At 55.2% G+C, this 21,545-nt stretch overlaps 1 protein-coding gene across 1 annotated transcript; it reads left to right on the forward strand.

Annotated features, from left to right (window-relative positions):
- The first annotated feature begins 616 nt into the window (after positions 1-616).
- On the forward strand, positions 617-18,724 carry NCF4 (neutrophil cytosolic factor 4). Its single transcript, XM_004279437.3, has 10 exons — positions 617-830; positions 6,230-6,314; positions 6,767-6,920; positions 9,096-9,166; positions 12,412-12,539; positions 13,618-13,675; positions 14,346-14,444; positions 16,743-16,873; positions 17,113-17,178; positions 18,346-18,724. The coding sequence occupies exons 1-10, from the start codon at positions 799-801 to the stop codon at positions 18,539-18,541; spliced, it is 1,020 nt and encodes a 339-aa protein (XP_004279485.1). The 5' UTR covers positions 617-798; the 3' UTR covers positions 18,542-18,724.
- Positions 18,725-21,545: the final 2,821 nt, after the last annotated feature.

Below are 21,545 nucleotides of genomic sequence, written 5' to 3' on the forward strand. Positions count from 1 at the left end.
GTTAAAGTTTAAGCAGGGAATGGTGTGATCAGGTTTGTAACGTGACAGCCCTGTAGGGAGGATTGGCTATGGCAGGCCCGTGTAGGCCCAGGGATCTAGGGATGAGGAAAGTACAGCCCAGAGCTCCAGGAAAAGGGGAAGACGGAAGCATAAACCAACCTTCACACTCTAATATGACACAAGCACCTGTGAGCACTAACTTCGTTGGGGGAACCAGGGAGGCTTCCTGGAGGAGGTGGCTTCTGACCTGAGCCTTTGGGAAGGTAGGCAAGGTGGAGGCCAGCACTCCAGGCCTAGGGAATAGGTTGGGTAAGTCTCAACAGTGAAGGGGTGCAGGCTGGATTTGATGAGTCAGTGGATGTGAAGTGACTCCTCAAGGTTAAAGTCCCCATGGTGGCTGAGCCAGCACAGGGACCCGATCTCTGATGGAGAGGAGGTCTCTGATGCCCAACTGAAGCCTGGCCCCAAGAACTGACATCGAGGAAGTCCCCAACACCCCCCATATCAGTGCACTCCTGCATACCCAGCGTCAGCGGGTGCGCACTTCCCCACTTGTGGTAGAGCTGGGAGGTGAGGAAGAGGAAGTATGGGCCACAGGCCAGCCCCAGAGGGCCTGGGGGAGGAGCCTCTTCTAGAGTTGAGAGAAGCCAGCCTGGGGTTTCCCTAAAGGCAGCTCCTGACGACTCCTGGGACCACAGCCGAGACGCAGGGTGGCTGGAGGGAAGTGAGGGGCAAACTCAGCCTGGGCCTGGCTGGGAAAGAACCTCCGCCACCCCCTCCCCTGGACCACTGACAGCCATGGCCACGGCCCAACAGCTGCGTGCTGAGAGGTGAGTGCAGGGGCGCTGCCCTCCCGGGGCCTCCTCACTCTTCCTGGGAGGCCTTGGGGGATGGAGGCCTGCCCTCCTGCAGCCCCTTATCAACGTCGAAAGTTGAGAGGCTGGAGTTGAGTCAGAACCCAAATACCCAGAAATGCAGGCTCTGAGAACTGTTTTAAGGAAACTCCAAGTCATGGCTCACCTCCCTCAGGCACGGATGAAGACACTGAGGCTCAGAGAGGGGGAGTGACTTTCCCAGGGTCACGCAGGAGTGGGTGGTAGAGTCTGGACGGGAACTCAGGTGTCCTGGGGCCCAGGCTGGGCCTTGCTGCTCCACACTGTTCAGTAATGGCTTTTCATTTTCTGTTCAGACAGAGGCGTAGAATCTGGCTCTTTTCCAGGGCTTGTCTCAAATATCACCTCCTCCGAGAAGCTTTCCTTGATAGCCCCCTCTGAACACTTGCCCTGTTTCCTTTTCCTGTGTAGTCCTTACATTGCAGGCATAATAGTCTATACTCAACTCATTGGTTTTCTTTACCACTGGCTCCCCAATTAGAAGCAAGTCCCATAGGGTATTTATGTCTTTTGATAACTGCTCTATCCCCAGGGTTTGAACAATGCCAGTACAGACTAAGTGCTCAGTAAATGCTGGTGAGTGAATGAATGAAGGAATAAAGGCATGAATGGACCACTGAGCTGCAAAATGTTCTTAGATCCTTCTGGTCCAATCCTGACACTGTATGGGTGAGGAAACTGAGCCCCCAAGGAGAATAAAGTACTTACTGAGGGTCACATGGAATGAATGGCAAGGCTGGGGCTCAGAGCACAGCCTTGTCAGGGCCTCGCCTCGTTTCTCAGGAGACACTTTCTGGATGTTTCCTCAGTAGCCAGGCCTGTGCTCCGAGCTCTGGGGGGACCTGAGGACACAGGGATTGGCTCCTGCCCTCCTGGATTGGAACAGCAGGTGACACCAGCAGGTGACATCAGAGTGTGGTAACAGTGTGGAGGTGGCTCTGAGGGTCACTGGAGATGGGCCAGGCTGCTCTGGGCCGAAGTGGGCAGCAGAGGGCCTGTGGGGGAGTCTGTGGCTGGAAGTGGAACCCGGGATGGAATTCCCGAAGGCTTGTGTGTATGGCGGGAGGGGCAGCAGAAGCAAATGCTTGGAGGGTAGTTCAAGAATGGCCTTTGAGAGCCACAGAGGGTGGTGCTCGGGGCTGGGGTGAGGTTCTCCCACCAGATCCCAGCCCCTCCAGCCCACGAGTCCTCCCTGGAGACTGGGCCTGGCACGCCAACCCAAACCTTCGGAAAACAGCTGCTGTTTGAGGCTGGTGTTACTTCCTATTTCTCAGAGCACGTGGGTCAGAGAGAGGATGACCAGAGCCAGCCAGCCGGACAGTTTGTCCCCTCCCTCCCACTCCCCGTCCCTTTGCAGATGTCCTTGGCCCTCCACGGAGGAAAGGCGCCCTGCTCCCCTCCTTCATGGAGCTGTAGAGCCAGGCCCTGGGGTCTCTCAGCCTCCCTGCACCTGGATGCCTGTCTGAAAGTGAGCCCCCGATGCTTGAGGCCGAAGCGGAGGATGTGATGGGAGGGCAGTAGATTTCTGTCAGTAGGACTTTCTAAGACCCGAGACATCTAAAGATGGAAAGGACTGCCATGGGGGGAGGGAGTTTGCTTCCCACAGACATGTTTTGAGCACCTACTGTGTGCAGGCAGCACAAAACCCGAACTAGCTGCTGCCTCGGGGTCTTTCCACGCCTTACTCAGCCCTTCCCGTGCAGGCCCCCAAAATGCACTTCTCATGAACGATATGAATCTATGGGCTCTGAGTTGACTTCAGCTCAGAGGGGTCCCGGCTGAGGTGTCTAGCGGGCAGCTATTCTAGTGGGACTTGCAGCCGGGTTTGTTGCACCCCTGGCGTCGCCCTGATACAGCAACTTCTAGGCTCAGCTCCCCGCAACCAACCCCCTGGCAGCCAGGCTATTTCCATGTGGCGCAAAGCGGACTTGCTGAAAGACAGACACAGGGAGTGGCCTTGCGTCTCCCTGAGCACCTACTACGTGCCGGGGCTGTTCTGGGCCCTGGGGATGCAGCAGTGAGCAGGGTTCCTGCTCTCGTGGGGATTCTCCAGCTGTGCTTGTTACAGATGTGACCTCTGAACCCTCCAGGGATGTAAATACTTCCATGGTCCCCATTTTGGAGTCGGGGAGAGGCCAGAGTGCAGAGAGGAGTCTCCCCAAGGCTGCTGACCTTGGTGACGGCAGAGTGCGAATTCAGGTCTTCATCTTTCACCTGTGCTCTCCCGCCCCATGACACACAGGTCTCCCGACGTAACCCCTTCCTCACCCCACCACCAAAGGGTGAGGCTCAGGGGCCCTTCGTGAGCAGGCCCCGCCTGTCTCGCTGGCTTCGTCCCTCATAACTTGCCTCCTCTTGCATGGCTGGGGGTCTTTGCACTCGCTCTTTCACTTGCCTGTCATCCTGGGGCCAGGTCCTCTTTACTTCTCCCCCTGACCTGGTGCCACTTCTTCTGGGAAGCCCTCCCTGACCATCCTCGATCTGAGCGCACCTTGCCCTATATACACAGGACCCCTGATTCTCTCTCTCTGATAAACGTCACCCTCGTCTTAGAATTTTCTGCTTGCCAAGCTTTTTTGCCCACGACTACCAATTCATTGAGGGAATACAATAATGGCCAGACTCCTGCTGCAGCTCGAAACATCGTGGGCTTTTCCTTCACAGCTTCTAGGACCACTGAAATTAGGTAATTATTTGTCCAATTCCTCCACTCAACTATGAGACCCAGGAAGGCAGAGGCCATGTCCTCATGTTCTTAACAGGGTCTGAGCTACAGTAGGTGCTAACAACGTTATTAGTATTATTCTGGATGCGGTGACTGAGGCTGGGAGGGAGGGGCTGCGGTTCATCTGAGTTCACGCAGCAAGCTGTTGGGAGCTTTCAGACCAGGGCCAGTGCAGCAGTGTTTGGGAACAAAATTCTGGAGCCAAATCCCAGCTTCTTTACTTACTTGGGCAAGTTCGTTAACCTCTGCGTGCCCCAGTTTCCTTGTCTGGAAGAAGGTGACGCTGTCTTAGAAGGGCACCTGGTGCTCGGTGTGTGCTCAGGAAATCGTTAGCTGTAGTTACTATTACCCAACCCTCCTGATTCCCCGGAAGGGGCCATTTCTACCTCTCTGGTTTCTTCCTGCCCCACCCCCATCCTACTGCAGGTGAAATACCCAGGAAATGCACAGTCTCAGGGGAGAAAGTGGAGGAGGAAGCTTCTCCCATGGGTGCTACCACAGGACCATGTGTGGAAAGTGAGTGGGGAGGTTGCCAGCCGCCACCAAATTGCTCTGGAAGTGCTGGGGATTTCCTCTTCCCGCCCTCTGGCACCCTGAGTCACCTCCCCGCCAGCCTCCAGAGTCCTGAGGTAGCCTGAGACCCCAAGCAGCCCAGGTCACGTGGGGACCAGCAAGGGCTGGGACTGGGTGTGTAGACTTTGAAACCAATATCGCCTGAGGTCCCAGCCAGCTCTGAGGCTCGGACGGGGCAGCCCTGCCCCCCACTCCCACTCTGTTTCCCAATCGCTGCAGCAGTAACAGAATTGCTAATTGCTTCTCATTTCCTCATCTGTTCACAATCGGCTGGACTCAGAGACCCCTAGCTGTTCCTTCTCCATCTCCTTGGTGGTCCCTTTCCTCTTCCTCCATCTGTCCCTCTCAGCCCCCTCCTCTGCTCAGTGATTGCTCTTCCCTGGGGGTCTTAACCAGCAGTCACAGGGCAGATGGTTTCTACCACTCCCACTCCAGTGGGGTTCAGCCCCACCCACGCTGAACTCCAGAGCCACACGCCACCTTTTGCCAGACCTCGACCTGTGTGCCCAAGGGATCTCTCAGATTAGCATGCCCCAAACTGAGCCCATCAACCAGGCTCCCCCCCACCCACCCATCCTGGTCAGAATACGGGTGACATGTGGGTGTCACTCCTGACACTGCCCTTTCTTTCATCTCCACGTCCAAACCGTCTCCAAACCCTGCTGGTCGTAACTCTGGAATGACTCACAAAGTAGTGGTGTGTCTGTCGGATATGCATAAGGCTGCAGAGAACAGAGGAACTGATAGTGGCTGAAACAAACAGGGGTTTATGTTTTCACATAATGAGAAGTCCAGACGTAGAGGTCACAGCTGGTTCTGCAGCTCAGTGACTTCAGGACCAGCGTTCCAGAGATTCCTGTGATCAGTCTCATGGTTTTGCCTCATGGATGCAATGTGGCTGCTGCAGCTCCAGATGTCTCACCTGCTTTCCAGGCAGGCAGAAGGGGAAAGGGCAGGAGACCATGCTAGCCTTGTCCAATCCTCTGGATCTTGAAGTGAACACTCTCCTAGAGGCTGCTACAGCCTCTAGGTTTCCTCTTAGGTTTCATTGGCCAGAACTGCTCGTAGGGCTGCTCCTAGCTGCAAGGGGGTCTGGGAAACAGCAATGGGATTAGGATGTTTGGCTCAGACCAATGGTCATCGATCACCTTGGGGCTAGGCATTGCCACCCTGAAAAAAAATGGAGCTTGATTAGCAGGAAGAAGCAGGGGACACAAAAATGGAAGAGTGCCTGCCAAGGGTGGTGTCACTTGTGTCTGTCCTCTCCTCCCGTCCCCACTGTCTGGCTCAGGGCCGCATCTCCTCTCAGCTGGACCTCTTCAGGGCATCCCAGGGGCGCTCTGTCCCTTCAGTCTCTGCCCTCCTTTTCCTCTCCATGCAGCCACCCCAGATGGCCTCCTACAGCCGGGGTCCTATTGTGAAGCTTTACATGGCCTCCCGTTGCCTATAAAACTCCTCAGCTCAGCACTGGAGACCCTCCTCAACCTGGCCTCATCCGCCTATTCAGTCTCCGATCACACCAGACTCCAGCCACACTAGACCTGGAACCACTCCTGGGGCCTCAGACCCTTAGCACGTGCTGTTCCTTCTGCCGGAAGTCCCTTCCCCCTCCCCGGTCCTACTTGGTGGACTCTTATTCAGCCTTCTAGACCTGGCTCCAATGTCACCTGCTCTGTGAGGATTTCCCCCCGGGTATAATGAGCCATTCTCCCTGGGAGGTGTGTGTTGACTTTGTTTACCCCTGTGATCCAGGGCCTAGAACAGGGTCTGATAGGCAGGGGTGCTTGATTCCCTGTTCCCGGATGAATAACGCAGCCCCAAAGCGATTTGCTAGACTCTACTATGGCTGTTGATATATGGCTCCGATTCCAAATGCCTTCACTGTCAAGGTCTGGTCTGTGTCGCTGCCTGGCACAAGAGGGGTGTTGAACGGGGTAATGCAGGTACACGGGTTCACTTTGCACGGGGCCTCACACCCAGGGGCCACCCAACACAGCAGGGTGATGACCAGGGTTTCTTCTCCTCCCGCCTCCCTCAGCGACTTCAACCAGCTTCCCGACGACATTGCCACCTCAGCCAACATCGCCGACATCGAGGAGAAGAAAGGCTTCACCAGCCACTTTGTAAGAGAGACCTTACCCTGGACCTTCACCCTCTGACCTCTGAGCCTCCAGCGCTCTCCTCTCTTCACTTCTATCCCAGGGGTTCTCAACAGGGCGATTGTGCCGTCCAAGGGACGCTTGGCAGTGAATGTCTTGAGACAGGTTTGACTATCACAGCTTGGGGCAGAGCGTCTACTGCCTGGAGTCCGGGGATGCTGCTTCACGCAGTGCGGTACACCGGACAGTCCCCACGACAAAGAATTACCTGGCCTCACATGTGATACCAAGGTCGAGAAATTCTGCTCTGACCCTAGGACCTGTGGACCTCTCCCCTGCTCTGGCCCTGGCCTGCGATGCCCCACCCCCTGGTCTGCAAAGCCCCACCCCCTGGTCTGCAAAGGCCCACCCCCTGGCCTACGAGGCCCCACCCCCTGGCTTGCGAGGCCCCACCCCCTGGCCTCTGTCCTCCTTAGGTTTTTGTCATCGAGGTGAAGACGAAAGGGGGGTCTAAGTACCTCATCTACCGCCGCTACCGCCAGTTCTACGCCTTGCAGAGCAAGCTGGAGGAGCGCTTCGGGCCGGAGAACAAGGCCAGCCCCTACACCTGCGTCCTTCCCACGCTCCCAGGTAGGCCACCAACGGGCTGCCCCAGGATGGAGCGGCGCCCGCCAGCCTCTCCTCCCAGCTCTGCGGGCGCTGATCGGTGCTTCTATTTTAGCACAAACCCTTCTATTTTAGTGAAAACCGTTCATTTAGTCCACGGCCCCCCTCCTGCCAGCCATGGGCTGCCACCTCTGGCTCTCCGGACTTACAGCCCTTGACCCCCTGCTCTCCAATGAGCGTTACGGCCGCCCTGCTTCAGCGATCCACCGCCAGCTTCGGAGCGCATCAGCCCGGGCCTCTCCTCTTCGAGATAGGAATCCCCGTGTCTCCCACGTTAAACACAGACTCATCTTCCAGCCCTCCCTCTGTCCCCTGTGGGGGAGCTGCCCTCTAACTCCCCAGGTCCCCGCGGCTCCCCCTGCTTCCCTGCTCTGCTGGGACGCTGTGGGTGCGCACCTCTGCTTTTGGACAGTCCCCTCACCCCTTGTCTCCTGACCTGCCTCCCCTGCTCCGTCCTCACCTTGGACAGGCCCAAACCTCTGGCTTCTCAAGGCCAGCCTGCATGAGCCCAGCAGGAGAAAACTCCACCAGAGTGGGGGTTCGGGTCCACGGAGTGGTCTTGGCTGTGCCCTGCACACGCTGCAGGCTGCATCCAATCACCGTTCCCCTAAACAGCAAAGATACTTCCTGACCTTCCCTTCCTCAAACTCCAGACCCTGCCTCCAGCTTGCTTTCCTCTCTGCCTCAGCCAGTGCCCGAGTTTCCCTGCCTCCAGTGTCCAGCATCCAGCCCCAGGGAGGAGACTGTCTCCCAGGGGTTCGCCCATTCCCTGGCCCCGCCCCCTCCCCCTCTCCGAGCAGCAGGGAGGAGGGGTCCCTCTTGATCTCAGCTGACCTCTCCTCCCTAACAGCTTGTCCCATGCGTTCCCTGTAGACTCACCTTCTCCTTTATCTTCTGATTCTCTGCCAATCCTCGCCACGGGGGGGCTCGGTTCTCTTCCGTCTTTAAACAAGCACGTGCCCTAAGTGGGCACTCTGGCCACAAGCCTCCTTGAGACCCGAGGCCCCTCAAAGATCTCTGCCTCCTCTGGTGCTCCTTGGAAGGCGGGCATCCTCTGTACCGTCATCCTCAGTTCTGTCTTCTCACTCCCCCATAGGCAATCTGACCCGTGCCTGTGATTTTAACTGCCCTTTTCTGGCTACTAATTCCCCAATGTCTCTCTCTACCCCAGACCTCAGACGCTACCCTCCTTACACTGCCAGACACCAGCCAGTGTGTCTCACAGGCAGCGGGCAGCAGGAAGCCGACCCGTCTCACATTCGCTTTCTGGGGGGCTCTCTGGGTGGGCAGTTCTCCCAGGACCCCCACCTGAGGCTCCTGGAGAGGACATTTGTCTTTGGTCAGACGTCATCGCTTTCCCTTTCCCCACAAACACTCTGCCTTGCTTGTGAAGAATGATTCACCCATCCACTGCACAAATATTTATTGATTTGGGCATTATTCTACACCATGGTTCCTAACCTTGGTGACATATTGGAAGTACCTTGAGATTTAAAGAATCCTGATGGGCTTCCCTGGTGGCGCAGTCGTTGAGAGTCCGCCTGCCGATACAGGGGACATGGGTTCGTGCCCCGGTCCGGGAGGATCCCACGTGCCGCGGAGCGGCTGGGCCCGTGAGCCATGGCCGCTGAGCCTGCCGGTACGGAGCCTGTGCTCCGCGGCGGGAGAGGCCACAGCGGTAAGAGGCCCGCATACCGCAAAAAAAAAAAAAAAAAAAAAGAAGAATCCTGATGCCCGAGTCCCACTCCCAGAGATTCTGATTTAATTGTTCTGGGGTGAGTCCTATGCAATGAGATTTTAAATGCTTCTTAGGTGACACGAATGTGCAGCCGGGGTGATGAGAACACAGCTGTGAGCATTGCAAAGATCCTGTTCTCTCAGAGCGAAGAATTGTGTGTGTGTGTGTGTGTGTGTGTAGGAACAGGCAATACATAAACAATTAAAACAAGAAAAATATCAACTGGTGATAGTACAACTCAGAAAATGCACGTTGGATGGTGGCCACCGCAGCGCTGTGGGAAGAGGAAAGGGAAAAGCGCTGAGCCAGTGTGGAGGGTTCCTGGCCCGGGTGGGCAGCTCCGGGCCCAGAGGCCACACTCTTGGGTCAGATTCCCAGGACAGCTCTTTGTGTTTCCTCAGCCAAAGTCTACGTGGGTGTGAAACAGGAGATCGCCGAGATGCGGATACCCGCCCTCAACGCCTATATGAAGGTAACAGAGGGGCCAGGCCAGGGGGCCCCTGGGAGGGCCCAGGATGCTGAGGATGGGCGGGGCCCAGGTACCATCCCTGGGCATGGCTTTGGGAACTAGGGCTGGCTCTTCTGCTCTGATGGTCCCCATCTTCAATCCTTAAAGGCCAAGCCTAGGGAGAGAAACAGGATGTGTCCTCAGGGTTCCGGGGGATGGGACAGGAGCAATGGAGAAAGTTCAGAGAGCCACACTTTGAACTGACAAATCTAATGGCTGTGCCGGGTGTCCTGGTGCAGAGGAGAATAGGAGCCAGTGCCTGCCCCAAGGTCCCCGCTGTCCAGGGGGAATACAGGCAGGGGGATCATGAAACCGTAAAGGGATACGGTCTGTATAAGAAGGGCACGGCAGACCAAGGCCCCGGCTTTCTCACATAGCACCTCTGTATGAACAGGCCACAGGCTGGATTTGAGTTGCATGCATGGGCCTTGGATGGATGCCCTTGTGTATTCCCCAACCTGTAAACTGTCTACCTCCTCAGAAGACAGGAACACAGAGGAAGGAACATCTTAAAGGCAGAGAGCCAGGCTGGTCAGGAAAGACCTTCCGCCAATTAGAGCTGGGCAAGAGAGGGATAGTTTTCCTCGTGAGGTAGTGAGCACCCTATCACTAGAGGCATGCAAACCTTGGCTTGATGACAACCTTAGGAAACTGGGGAGAGAAGCCCTCTTCATAGCCCAGAGGCATCGTCACAGACAGTGAGGCCTCCCTGTTCTACTCTTACGGGAAAAGAGCACCGAGCTAAGTGCTCTGGTCTTTGCTCTGACACTGAGTGGGTGATTTAGGGCTATTTGCTCATTCTGTCTAGGACTTGGTTTTCTCACCTATGAAATGGAGCCGTGCCCCCAGCTCTCCTGTCTCACAGGAGGGGAGTGATGTTGGGATCTATTGAGAAAAGGACAGGAAGGTGCTTTGTAAACTGTGAACCTGCTTCCAGAATGTGAGAGAGCATGACTCCTAGTGGAATGAGGGGACCCCAGGAGTATAAAGGGGGTGGGGGAGGGAGGAGGTAGCCGCCTGCCCTCCCCAGTGGCTGCAGGAATCCTGGGCTCTGGGCAGAGGAGAGGTAGGGTGGGAAAGCCCACGGGCTCCAGTACTGGAGGCATCTCCCCTCCAGGGGGCGCTGTGACAGCTGCTCCTTCTGGGCAGCCGGCGGCTCCACTCTCCTCCAGCGGGGCTGGAAGGAGGGAGCAGGGGCTGTGGAGCTGGAGCTCTTCCATCCACGCCTGGTCTTGGCAACCAGCAGCCTGAAGGATCTCATCTCTGCCTGTCTGTGTCTGAGTGGGTTCCTCGAAGCTCAGAGGTCAATCAGTACTATGGGAACCTCACCCTGGGCTTGAAACATTCAGAGACGGGGAGCTCACTACCACTCTCCCCTGACCCAGGCTGCTCGTCCATTGTCGGACAGCTATTAGAAAAGCCCGACTCCCTGTGACTTCTACCCACCGGTCTCACCTCTGTGCTCATGAAGAATAGGGCTCACGTGACAATGACAATTGCCTAGAACTACGTGGAGTGCTCTGACTGGCAACAAGGAGGCTCTTGTTATACATTTATTGGATAAATAAATAGGCTTATTTAATTCCCTCAATAACCTGTGAGTTCAATACTCTGATCCCTATTTTAAAGTGAGGAAATGGAGGCACAGAGAGGTAGAGTCACTCACTCAGTGTCACAGAGCAGTTAGGTAGGTAGGATGGGATTTTTTTTTTTACATCTTTATTGGAGTATAATTGCTTTACAATGGTGTGTTAGTTTCTGCTTTATAACAAAGTGAATCAGTTATACATATACATATGTTCCCATATCTCTTCCTTCTTGCATCTCCCTTCCTCCCACCCTCCCTATCCCACCCCTCCAGGCGGTCACAAAGCACCGAGCCGATCTCCCTGTGCTATGCAGCTGCTTCCCACTAGGTATCGACCTTACATCTGGTAGTGTACATATGTGGTAGGATGGGATTTGAACCCACATCTCTGTGACTCCAGGGTTGTGCTCTTACCCACTGTGCTGTATTGTAATAAAAGTAACAGCAACAATGATAATATCCAGCTTGGATAGGGCCCTTGCTAGATGCCCAATGCTGTTCTAAGTGTTCTGCACGTATTCAATTATTTAATCTTCACACAATTCCACAGGGGAAATAATATCACCTCCATTGTATTAATGAACATACAGAGGCACCCCTGCTCCACGTCACCCAGATGGGCAGCAGAGCTGGGATGCTACCCCGGGCATCACCTGGCTCTCTCTGTGCCCTTGAGCCCGTCTCTGGGCTGGCCCCCTGCCCTCCCTATAGGACAACCGTGTCTTTTCCAGGCTCTGCGTTCCCAGTTCCTCTGGAGAGGAGTTCCCGCCCCTCCCCGTGCTGCTGCCCCCGTGGAATTCTCTGAGGGGGTCTGGGTGCCTCTGGAGCGGTAGCGCTCAAAGCCAATCACAATCCTGGGGACCCGTGCAGCGGGCAGCTTGGGGGGATGACCCTGGCAGATCCCGGGCGCTCTGCATCCTCACAGCCTGAGGGTCGTTGCATTGTGGTGGGTGTAACCAGCATCTGATTGAGAGTCCCGACCCCACCACTTCCTAGCTCTGCCCACCGGCCCGGGCACTTTCTCACCCTGAGCCTCAGTTTCCCCAACTGTGATATGAGATGAAGTATCAGGAAGCATGTTTTTAGGCTGTAATTCCACTAACTGTTGTTAATTTGGGTTATTTGGGGAATACGTCCCCCACCATTGTCTCGCTTTGATGTAAGGGATGAGCCTTGGTGGCAGACGGCTCTGGGTGTCACTCGCTAGGCTGTGTGGCCCTGGGCAGGTCCCTTCACCTTTCTGGCCCTCACTCCCAGGTTATTGTTAGATGGAGCGAGGTCACACCGTGGGGCACTCAGTGCAGTGCCTGGACAGTCAACACCACATCACGTTACCTGTCGTCACCATTATCGTCATGTCTGAAGGCCTTTGGGTCTTTTCCAAATGAACTATTCTCAAGCAAGTTGGCCCCCTCCTGACCTTGAACCCAGGGGCAAACCTTGTAACATGTTACCCTCAGCCTACTGAGATTTTAAAATATGTCTTACTTGTTATCAGGCAGAGGACCATTAGTGGAGAGAGGTGGGCCCAGCATGGGGGACGGGGATGGAGCAGCTGGGCTGCGATGTCGAGAGCTTTCTGCTGACCACCCCACCTGTCCTGCATCCTCCCCAAACGCAGCACCTCCTCAGCCTGCCCATCTGGGTGCTGATGGATGAGGACGTCCGCATCTTCTTCTACCAGTCGTCCTATGACGCGGAGCAGGTGCCCCAGGCTCTCCGACGGCTCCGCCCGCGCACCCGGAAAGTGTAAGTGACCGGCCCCTGTGCCCTCATCAGCTAGAGCCCTGGGCCACTTGCTCCTAATCAGGCGCTCTGTCCCAGAGGCCTCTGCGGCAAAGGCTCTTATTTTCCCTGAAAGAAGCAGGGAGTAGAGACCAGGTCTATACCTAAGCACTCCGGGGTGGTTTGGCTTGTTAGGTGAGCTTGGGAAATCAAGCGTAGGGCCTAGAGGACAGAAAGCGTGTTTGACAGTAAGGGCTGGAGGACAGGGGCTGGGCCATTGACGGGGAGAGCTTGGTGCCTCACAACCACTGGGGATGGTCCGAGGGCTTCGGGTGCCTGGGGGGAGTAGGGAGGAGGGAAGGGAGGAGGGATCGTTCTGTCTGCAAACACTCCTCCCAGCCTCTCCCGGGATGCCTTGTCCCTGGTTAGTTTTTTTCCATGGGGCCGGCGGTGGCTCCTTCGTGTATCACACTGGTCCCCAGGGGGCGCTGCTACTCACTCCCTTATTCCAAAGGGCCCGCAGCTCCCTCCAGCGCCTCCTAAGCTGGAAAAAGTCTTCAAAAATCCAAGCCACGGAAATAGGGCTGGGCTTCCAAACAAGAGGTTGCTGGTGCTAAGAATTCCAGGGCAGGGCTCCTGAGCCCCGCCCTCCCACACAACTCCTCCCTCCTCCCTCTGGCCAGTATCTCTGAGCGTCCTCTCTGTGTGGTGCCTGGCCATCTCCCCTGTGCACCCAGGCAGGTGTGCTCTGAATGCCAGCTGTGCCCCACAGCAGCCCTGTGTCCTGGGGTGGAGCTCAGCACTTCTTGAAGCCCATTTCCTCAGCTGAAAAATTAGGGGTTGAGTGTGGGAGTAAAGTGAAAGGGCTGGCAAGCTATGGCACTAAGCAAATGTATATCTGAGCCTATGCCTCCTGGTCCACAGAAGGGGAGGCAATCCTCCTCCAGGGCAGTGAAAGCTGTGGGGAGTGTGCTGGTCCAGAGGAGCAATTGTAGCTGCATCTTTAACACCCTCTCCCTCCCCTGCCTTTCCTGCCTCTGCTGAGGGTCTCCTCCGGGCACAGAAGCAGGAGAGGTGACAAGCCCCTCTTCTCTCTCCACAGAAAGAGCACATCCCCACAAGGCGCTGGCTTTGACCGCATGGCAGCTCCACAAGCGGAGGTACCTCACCACTGGGCAGCAGCCTAGCTCCACCCTTCAGCCACTGAGCCCGTCCTGCTGGCGCCCGCTGTGTGCCCAGGATGCGGCTGGGTAATGGGGGGGTGGGTGGAAGGACCCACAACCGTGGCCTTGGACGCCTGAGGACTCCCAGCCAGCTGAGGGGAGGGCATGTGAGGAGCACACAGAGGCAAAGGGGAATCCACCCATCCACCATTCATTCAGAAGCTCTTCTGGGTCAGCCCTGCCTTGGGGACTTCAGAGGTGACTCAGACAGGCCCTGTCCTCAAGGGGCTCACACAGCTCCCCAGGGATGCACCCTTAGAAATGGGCATTTCAAAACCAGTGTGGTCAATGCCCTAGGGGTTATGGGGGCATTGGAGTCCCCAGTGAGGCCTGGGGGATGGGGAGTTGCCCAGTCCATGGAGTCTGGCCCCTTCCCTCTCATGCTTATCCTGGCAGGCCTGGAAGGAGCATCATTCTAGAGTCAGGGAGACATGGGTTCTAAACCCGGCTCCTCCGCTAACAAATAGAGTGGCCTCAGACTAGTCACTTATCCTCTCTGAGCCTCAGTTTCCTCATCTGTTAAATGGGATGCTGAGGTATGTAAAGCACTTTAGCAGGAACTCAGTGAATGTTTCCTCCCTCCCTCCTCACTCCACCTTCTCCCCAGGCCCTGTTTGACTTCACTGGGAACAGCAAACTGGAGCTGAATTTCAAAGTTGGAGATGTGATCTTTCTTCTCAGTCGGATCAACAAAGACTGGCTGGAGGTAAGGTTGGAAGTGAGGATGGAGATGAGGATGGAGGTGAGGATGGAAGTGAGGTTGGAGGTGAGGATGGAGATGAGGATGGAGGTGAGGATTGAGGTGAAGATGGAGGTGAGGATGGAGATGAGGATGGAGGTGAGGATGGAGGTGAGGATGGAGGTGAGGTTGGAGGTGAGGTTGGAGGTGAGGATGGAGGTGAGGATGGAGATGAGGATGGAGGTGAAGATTGAGGTGAGGTTGGAGGTGAGGATGGAGGTGAGGTTGGAGGTGAGGTTGGAGATGAGGATGGAGGTGAGGATGGAGATGAGGATGGAGGTGAGGATGGAAGTGAGGATGGAGGTGAGGATGGAGGTGAGGATGGAGGTGAGGTTGGAGGTGAGGATGGAGGTGAGGTGGAAGTTAAGTTGGAGGTGAAGTCACTTCAAGTCTGTGAGGGGATCAGAGAACATGGAGGTATCTGAGAAGGCCCCAGGGAAGAGATGCTGTCCAAAGATAGTCCTGGAGACCTGGGCAGGTGGATCGGGGAAGCCTGAGGAAGTACAGTGTGTGTGGCTGGAGCAGCAGGTTCTGAGCCTACCCTCACCTTTGGTACTGACCCCAACCAACGGTCGCGTTAGGCAAGTCAGTTAACCTTCTGAGTTGAATTTCTTGGTCTATAACAGGGTATCTCAGCCTGTTCACTATTGGCATTTGGGGACAGGCAGTTCTCTGTTGGGGGGCTGACCTGTGCACTCCGGGGTGTTTAGCGGCGTCCTTGGCCCCCATCCACTAGATGCCAGTAGCACCCCTCCAGCTGCAACAATCGAATGTGTCCCCAGACCTCTGGCCCTGGGGGGCAGAATCACACCCAGCTGAGACGCACTGTCCGTAATCTGGGGTAACGTTACTCACTACGCAGGGAGCGAGTGAAGGTGATGAGGGAGACTTGAGCTCCAGAGTCTGGCGTGACATCCTAGCTCTGTTTTTAACTAGCTTTGCAACTTTGGGAAACTTACTCAACCCCGTGGTTTCCTTTCCCATAAATGGAGATAACTAACAGTGGCTGTTTCTTCACAGGTTTCCGGGAAGGGTTGAAGGAGGCGCCGCTGTTCAGGGCTCGGCCCATAGGGAGCCTGGGTGCGTGGCATCTTGGCCATGCTTTGTCCCTGCACGCGGCAAGCGTGACCCATACAAGGGTTCATAGCATGACTGGAGGTGGGGGACGGGGGTCACCGGGTGGGAGGCCCTGGCCTGGTGCCAGCCTTTTGGATTAAGTCCTATAGTTATGAAAGACTCTCTTTTCTTGGGGCTCCTGGGGTGGGGTGGGGTGTGAAGGAGGTCATGGCACAGGAGGCAGGGCCAGCCCCCGGGGGTCCTGGAATCATTGAGGGAAGGGGAGGGTCCCTGGCATCCAGGGGCTGGAGAGGAGTGTGGACCAACCGTTGGTCTTGCAACTTGGCGGTTTTGATTTTACGCCAGTCCCGGAGTTCTGTCTCAGGCAGTCTACGAGCTGTTACAGCTGAGGGGTATTGCTGGGTCATTCTCCAGAAACAGGAAATGTTTGTTGACTTCTTGTTTTCTAGAAGGTTCTATGAGTCAGTATGCTGGCCGACTTCTGGCCTCAGATGGAAGGGAGGGTTGGGGAGGAGTGAGGGTAGTACCTCAGCCTCAGTTTATACGTCTGTAAAAGGGGGCGGAAACAATATGTCTTCCATAGTATTGTGAAGGTTAAGAGAACAGGTGACAAAGCACAGGCAGTGGCTGGGCCTTGGGTGGAGTTTAGGAGAGAGGCCTGGCTGGAGGGAGATTTCTGGCTGTCTGGTCTAGAGCAGATGGAATCCGTGGACACATGAGTGACTTGGCCCCACCCCTCCCTCCCTCCTCCCCCCACAATTTTCTTCCTGAGCGCCTACCACCACCTGAGTCCCCGTGAGGTCCACCTGTTTACCTGTGCCTTGTCTGTCGCCCTCCATCACACTGGAAGCTCCAGGGGGGAGGGCAGGGATTTTCATCCCTTCTGAGTGCCCAGAGCCTGCTCCGTAGCCGGCACTCAAGAAGCCTTTGAATGAATGACTGAGTGAATCAATGACTGAGGTGAAAGCAACTTTCCAGATAAATTCAGGTCTTAACTTGTTCTAAAATGGACGCCTTGGGGTGAACAGCTTGGTGACCTTGCCCACTTTTTCTCCTCCCTCTGCCTGAGGGGACCAGAGCTCATCCGCCTGTCCTGTCATTATAAAGGGGCGGGTCTCTGGGGCATGGCCCCGCTGCCTCTGCTGATACCAGGCAGGGCAGTGCCTTCTCCCCCTCCCGCCCCCGCAGGGCACTGTCCGGGGAACCACAGGCATCTTCCCGGTGTCCTTTGTGAAGATCCTCAAGGACTTCCCGGAGGAGGAGGACCCCACCAACTGGCTACGCTGCTACTACTATGAGGACACCATCAGCACCATCAAGTTAGTGGCCTGCTGGGAGGGAGGGGCCTGTCCAGCCTCCCTGCCCCTCCCCACCCCTCCCCCACCTCCATATCACACTCTGGGCTCTAAGACCCAAACCAGATCGCATGTACCCCCACCAAACACACACACTTAAAAGCCCGCAGGGGCTCCCATGCTCCAGCATGACCTGGCCAGCCTCATCCGCCTCTCCCCTTTCCAGCCTGCTGCCTCCTCACCCCTGCCCGTTGTCCCCTTAGGGACATTGCAGTGGAGGAAGACCTCAAAAGCACCCCACTCTTCAAGGACTTGCTGGAGCTCATGAGGTGAGGGGCTGGGGTGGGAGGCGCTGGGGGCGTCAGACACCCTGGAGGAGAGAACAGAAGGGGAAACAGTGCATTCAGGGGCTGGGGGTTCTGCATCTATTTCACCTTCTTGTTTTATCCACAGCCCAGCCCTGAGGGGTGGGTATCGCCTCTCCACATTAGAGATGAGTGGGGGCCTGCAGAGAGGTAAAGGGGCTTACAGTTTGTGGGCCTGGATTTGCTAAAGTCTCTCTAGGTTCAAAACCTTGGACTTGGACCCTCCGCCCTCAGGGAACCACCACCTCCCAAGATCCAGTTGTGTTATGAACAGTTATTTTACAGAATGGAAATAGCATCGTTATATTCCTGACTGCAAAAGCGATATCTATTCATTATTTTTTTAAAAGAATGTCAGAAATCACAGAAAACATAAAGAGGTGAAATCCCCTCACATTTTGCTCCTCTCATTATCTGATACGCATTCAGATTTCTTCAGCACACACCCCACCTGCACCCCGCTCCCCCTTAAATATTATTTAATTGGCTACACAGCATCGTTCTGCGGATGCACGGTAACTACTGTAGCCACATCCCCTTCTGTTGCCATTTAAGTTATGTTCCACTTTTTTACTACTGTCAGTAGTGCTGGGATTCACGTATTTGCTGACTTGCCTGATTATTTCCTTAGGACGACTTTCTAGAAGTGAGATTTGGGGATCAAGGTGTTTGCAAGTCTGATGGGGCTTCTGACCCATTTTGTCAGATTACCTATGGAAAATTGGATGGCTTTTCGCCCATCTACGTGCACCCCAGGTGGGACGGTTCCAATCCTTAAAAGGTTCTTCTCCATAGCCACACACAGGGGCTTTTTTCTGCTCTACTCTGCGCCCAGCAAAACCCACTCTTCTTCCCTATGACGGTTCTTAAGTCTTCTGCACATTTATGCACAAGACATTTCAAGCTGCACCACTAATTTGTTGTGAAAGTCCCGTTGTCCCCTGGAGGTCTCAGTTTCCCCATCTGTATAGTAGGAGGTTGGACCACTCGGATGACAGGGCTGGTGTCCAGCTCTGACCTCTTCTGATTTTTACATCCCGGCCCTAAAACTCCCTCTGTCCCCTCTCCCTGCCCCCACGCTTAGGCCTAAGGCCGCTGGACCTTTCCTGAACCCTGATCTCTCCCACCCAGGCGGGAGTTCCAGAGGGAGGACATCGCCCTCAATTATCAGGATGCCGAGGGGGATCTGGTTCGGCTGCTATCAGATGAGGATGTGAGGCTCATGGTGAAGTGGACCCAAGGTCTCCCCTCCCAGAAGCACCTCTTCCCCTGGAAGCTGCATATCACCCAGGAGGACAACTACAAGGTCTACAACACGGTCCCCTGAGCCAGCGGCATCCCTGGGGCAGTGAGGGGACACCTAGCAAAGAGCCCTCGGAGAGGATTAGGACCAAGAAAGGCTGGGAGCACGGGACACACTTCCTGGTTCTGCACCAGATGGACCTACTGGCCCTGGCTTGTACCATCTCTACATTTGGTCTCTGAATTAAATAAACCATTTCATCTCAAAGTGCTGGACTGAGGAAGATAGTGTCTTCTGAAGAGAGAGAGGAGAGAGAGGAAAATACCCATTAATGAGCATCACTGAGGGGTCATTTATATACGGAAGGGGGCCCTGGCTTTGGGCCGCTAATCCAGCTGCCCTGTTCCCTCGCCCTGTCCCCATGTGTGGTGAAACCCAGCGACACTCGTGTCCCTTCTGGTCACTCCCTTTTACGCCCTTTCCCAGGAGTGGCCGCCTGCCTCACGGAAGTCATACTCCCCCGGGAGCCCTCTGGGTCAGGCCAACACCAAGCCCTCTGCATGACCAGGGTCAAGGGCTTCCTCTGCCTTATTGCTGCTGCTCTGCAGAGGGGCAGAGACCTGGGTCGTGGTGTTGGTGGTCTCCATTGTAAGTAGGGGGTGAGCGGAGGGAAGACTCTGGCCCCAATGGGGAGGAAGAGGAAGCAGAATGACGGGATCTTCCTCTGTGAGCTGAAGCTTTTTCTCTCCTAAGCAGCTAAAATGGCAATAGCTATCACCTCCAGAAGGGCGGCAGGAGGAGCTTGGCGGACGCCCCTCCCCAGTGACACAACCACTTAACTGATGAAAGATACTAAAAACCAACCATTGAAAGTTTCTGGAAATTGTTCTGAGGGCATACAGGAAGTGGAGAAGCATTTATTCTAGAAAAGCCTACTAAGTCTCTAAGAACAATGAGTCTGTGGCATTTGAACCTCCATGTGCTCCCCTCCCTTCCCCATCCCCTGCTCCATGTGATGGAAACTCTGCTCCAGATGCGCTATCCTGAGTGAATGCAGCCAAGAAGATGGGGGACCCCTGTCCCCTCAGCTCCTCGCCGTTTGCCATTTCAGCCCCAGAAAGGGCAGGCGGCCAGTGCCTCTCATCCCCACAGCCCTGTGTTGTGGAAGCGCTATTCCAGGCCATCACAGCCCCCTACATCTGTGTGCCGGGGCCGCCATAACAAAGTACCACAGGGATGTCGCTGGCAGTCCAGTGGTTAAGACTCCACGCTTCCACTGCAGGGGACACAGGTTCGATCCCGGGTCAGGGAACTAAGGTACCACATGCCGCCCAGCGAGGCCAAAAATAAAATAAATAAATAAATAAATAAATACAAACTGGTGGCTTTCACAACAGAAACTTATTGTCTCACAGTTCTAGAGGCTAGAAGACTGAAATCAAGGTGTCTGCAGGGCCACGCTTCCAATGAAGCCTGCTGGGAAATCCTTCTTTGCCTCTTCTTAGCTGCTGGTACTTTTCTGGCGTCCTTTGCCATCCCTTAGCGTGTAGACACCTCACTCTAATCCTCCATTTTCATGTGTGTCTTCACATTTTCCTTCCCTCTGTGAGTGTCTGTCTCAGTGTCCAAATTTCCCCTTTTTATAAGGACACCAGTCATATTGGATTACAGCCTACCCTGATCATTTTATTTTGACTTAATAACCTCTGTCCAGACCCTATCTCCATGTAAGGTCACATTCTGAGTCACTGGGGGTTCATATCTTTTGGGGGAGTACAATTCAACCGTAAGAATGCACTAGAAACATCTGTTTAAGAATCATTAAACAGGGCTTCCCTGGTGGCGCAGTGGTTGAGAATCCGCCTGCCGGTGCAGGGGACACGGGTTCGTGCCCCAGTCCGGGAAGATCCCACATGCCATGGAGCGGCTGGGCCCGTGAGCCATGGCCGCTGAGCCAGCGCGTCCAGAGCCTGTGCTCCGCAATGGGAGAGGCCACAACAGTGAGAGGCCCGCGTACCAGGAAAGAAAAAAAAAAAAAAAGTCATTAAACAGACCATGCAAAGTATGTACCGGCAAATTCAATTGTTTGACTTCTAACATGTTGCCTGAGCAGACTCGCTGAGGAACCCTGCTGCTGCAAAACACCGAGACCCTAGAGAGCACACACTCGTCAAAGAATCATGAGCCCGATAAGAAGTGGCGGGGTTCTCCAATGACCCTCCCACCCCACCACCCACCCCCACTGAAGAAAAATCCCATGAGAGCTGGGGCCAGAACCCACAGCATCTGGGAGGTTGTTCCGGAATATGCAAAGGCAGTGCTGCTGTTAGAATGCTGAGCCCCAGGGGAGGCCTGGACCAGGGGCTTTGGGATTGGTCAAGGTCTGGGGATAAGGGCTGAAGTGACCCTGAGAGAGTGGTGTCCCCGTCTCCAAGCAGAAGCAGAAGAAAGTCCCCTCTGGAGTAAAGTGTCCCCAGTTGAGGCTAACAGGAGTCACTCAGATTAACATGAAGCAAAAAGGGGACCTCCCTGGTGGTCCAATGGGTAAGACTCCATGCTCCCAATGCAGGGGGCCCGGGTTCGATCCCTGGTCAGGGAACTAGATCCTGCATGTGTGCCGCAACTAAGAGTCTGCATACTGCAACTAAGAATTCCCCGCACCACAACTACAGAGGATTCCGCGCACCACGACTAAAGATCCTGCGTGCTGCAATTAAGACCTGGCACAGCCAAAATAAATAAATATATAAGTAAATAATAATTAAAAAAAAAAAGATGGGAACTTCCCTGGTGGCGCAGTGATTAAGAATCCGCCTGCCAATGCAGGGGACATGGGTTCAAACTCTGGTCAGGGAAGATCCCACATGCCGCGGAACAACTAAGCCCGTGCGCCACAACTACTGAGCCTGTGCTCTAGACCCCACGAGCCACAACTACTGAGTCCATGTGCCACAACTACTGAAGCCCGAGTGCCTAGAGCCTGTGTTCCGCAACAAGAGAATCCACTGCAATGAGAAGACCGCGCACCGCAAGAGTAGCCTCTGCTCGCCGCAACTAGGGAAAACCTGTGTGCAGAAATGAAGGCCCA

This window comes from Orcinus orca, chromosome 11 (genome assembly GCF_937001465.1).
Source record: "Orcinus orca chromosome 11, mOrcOrc1.1, whole genome shotgun sequence".
NCBI lineage: Eukaryota > Metazoa > Chordata > Mammalia > Artiodactyla > Delphinidae > Orcinus > Orcinus orca.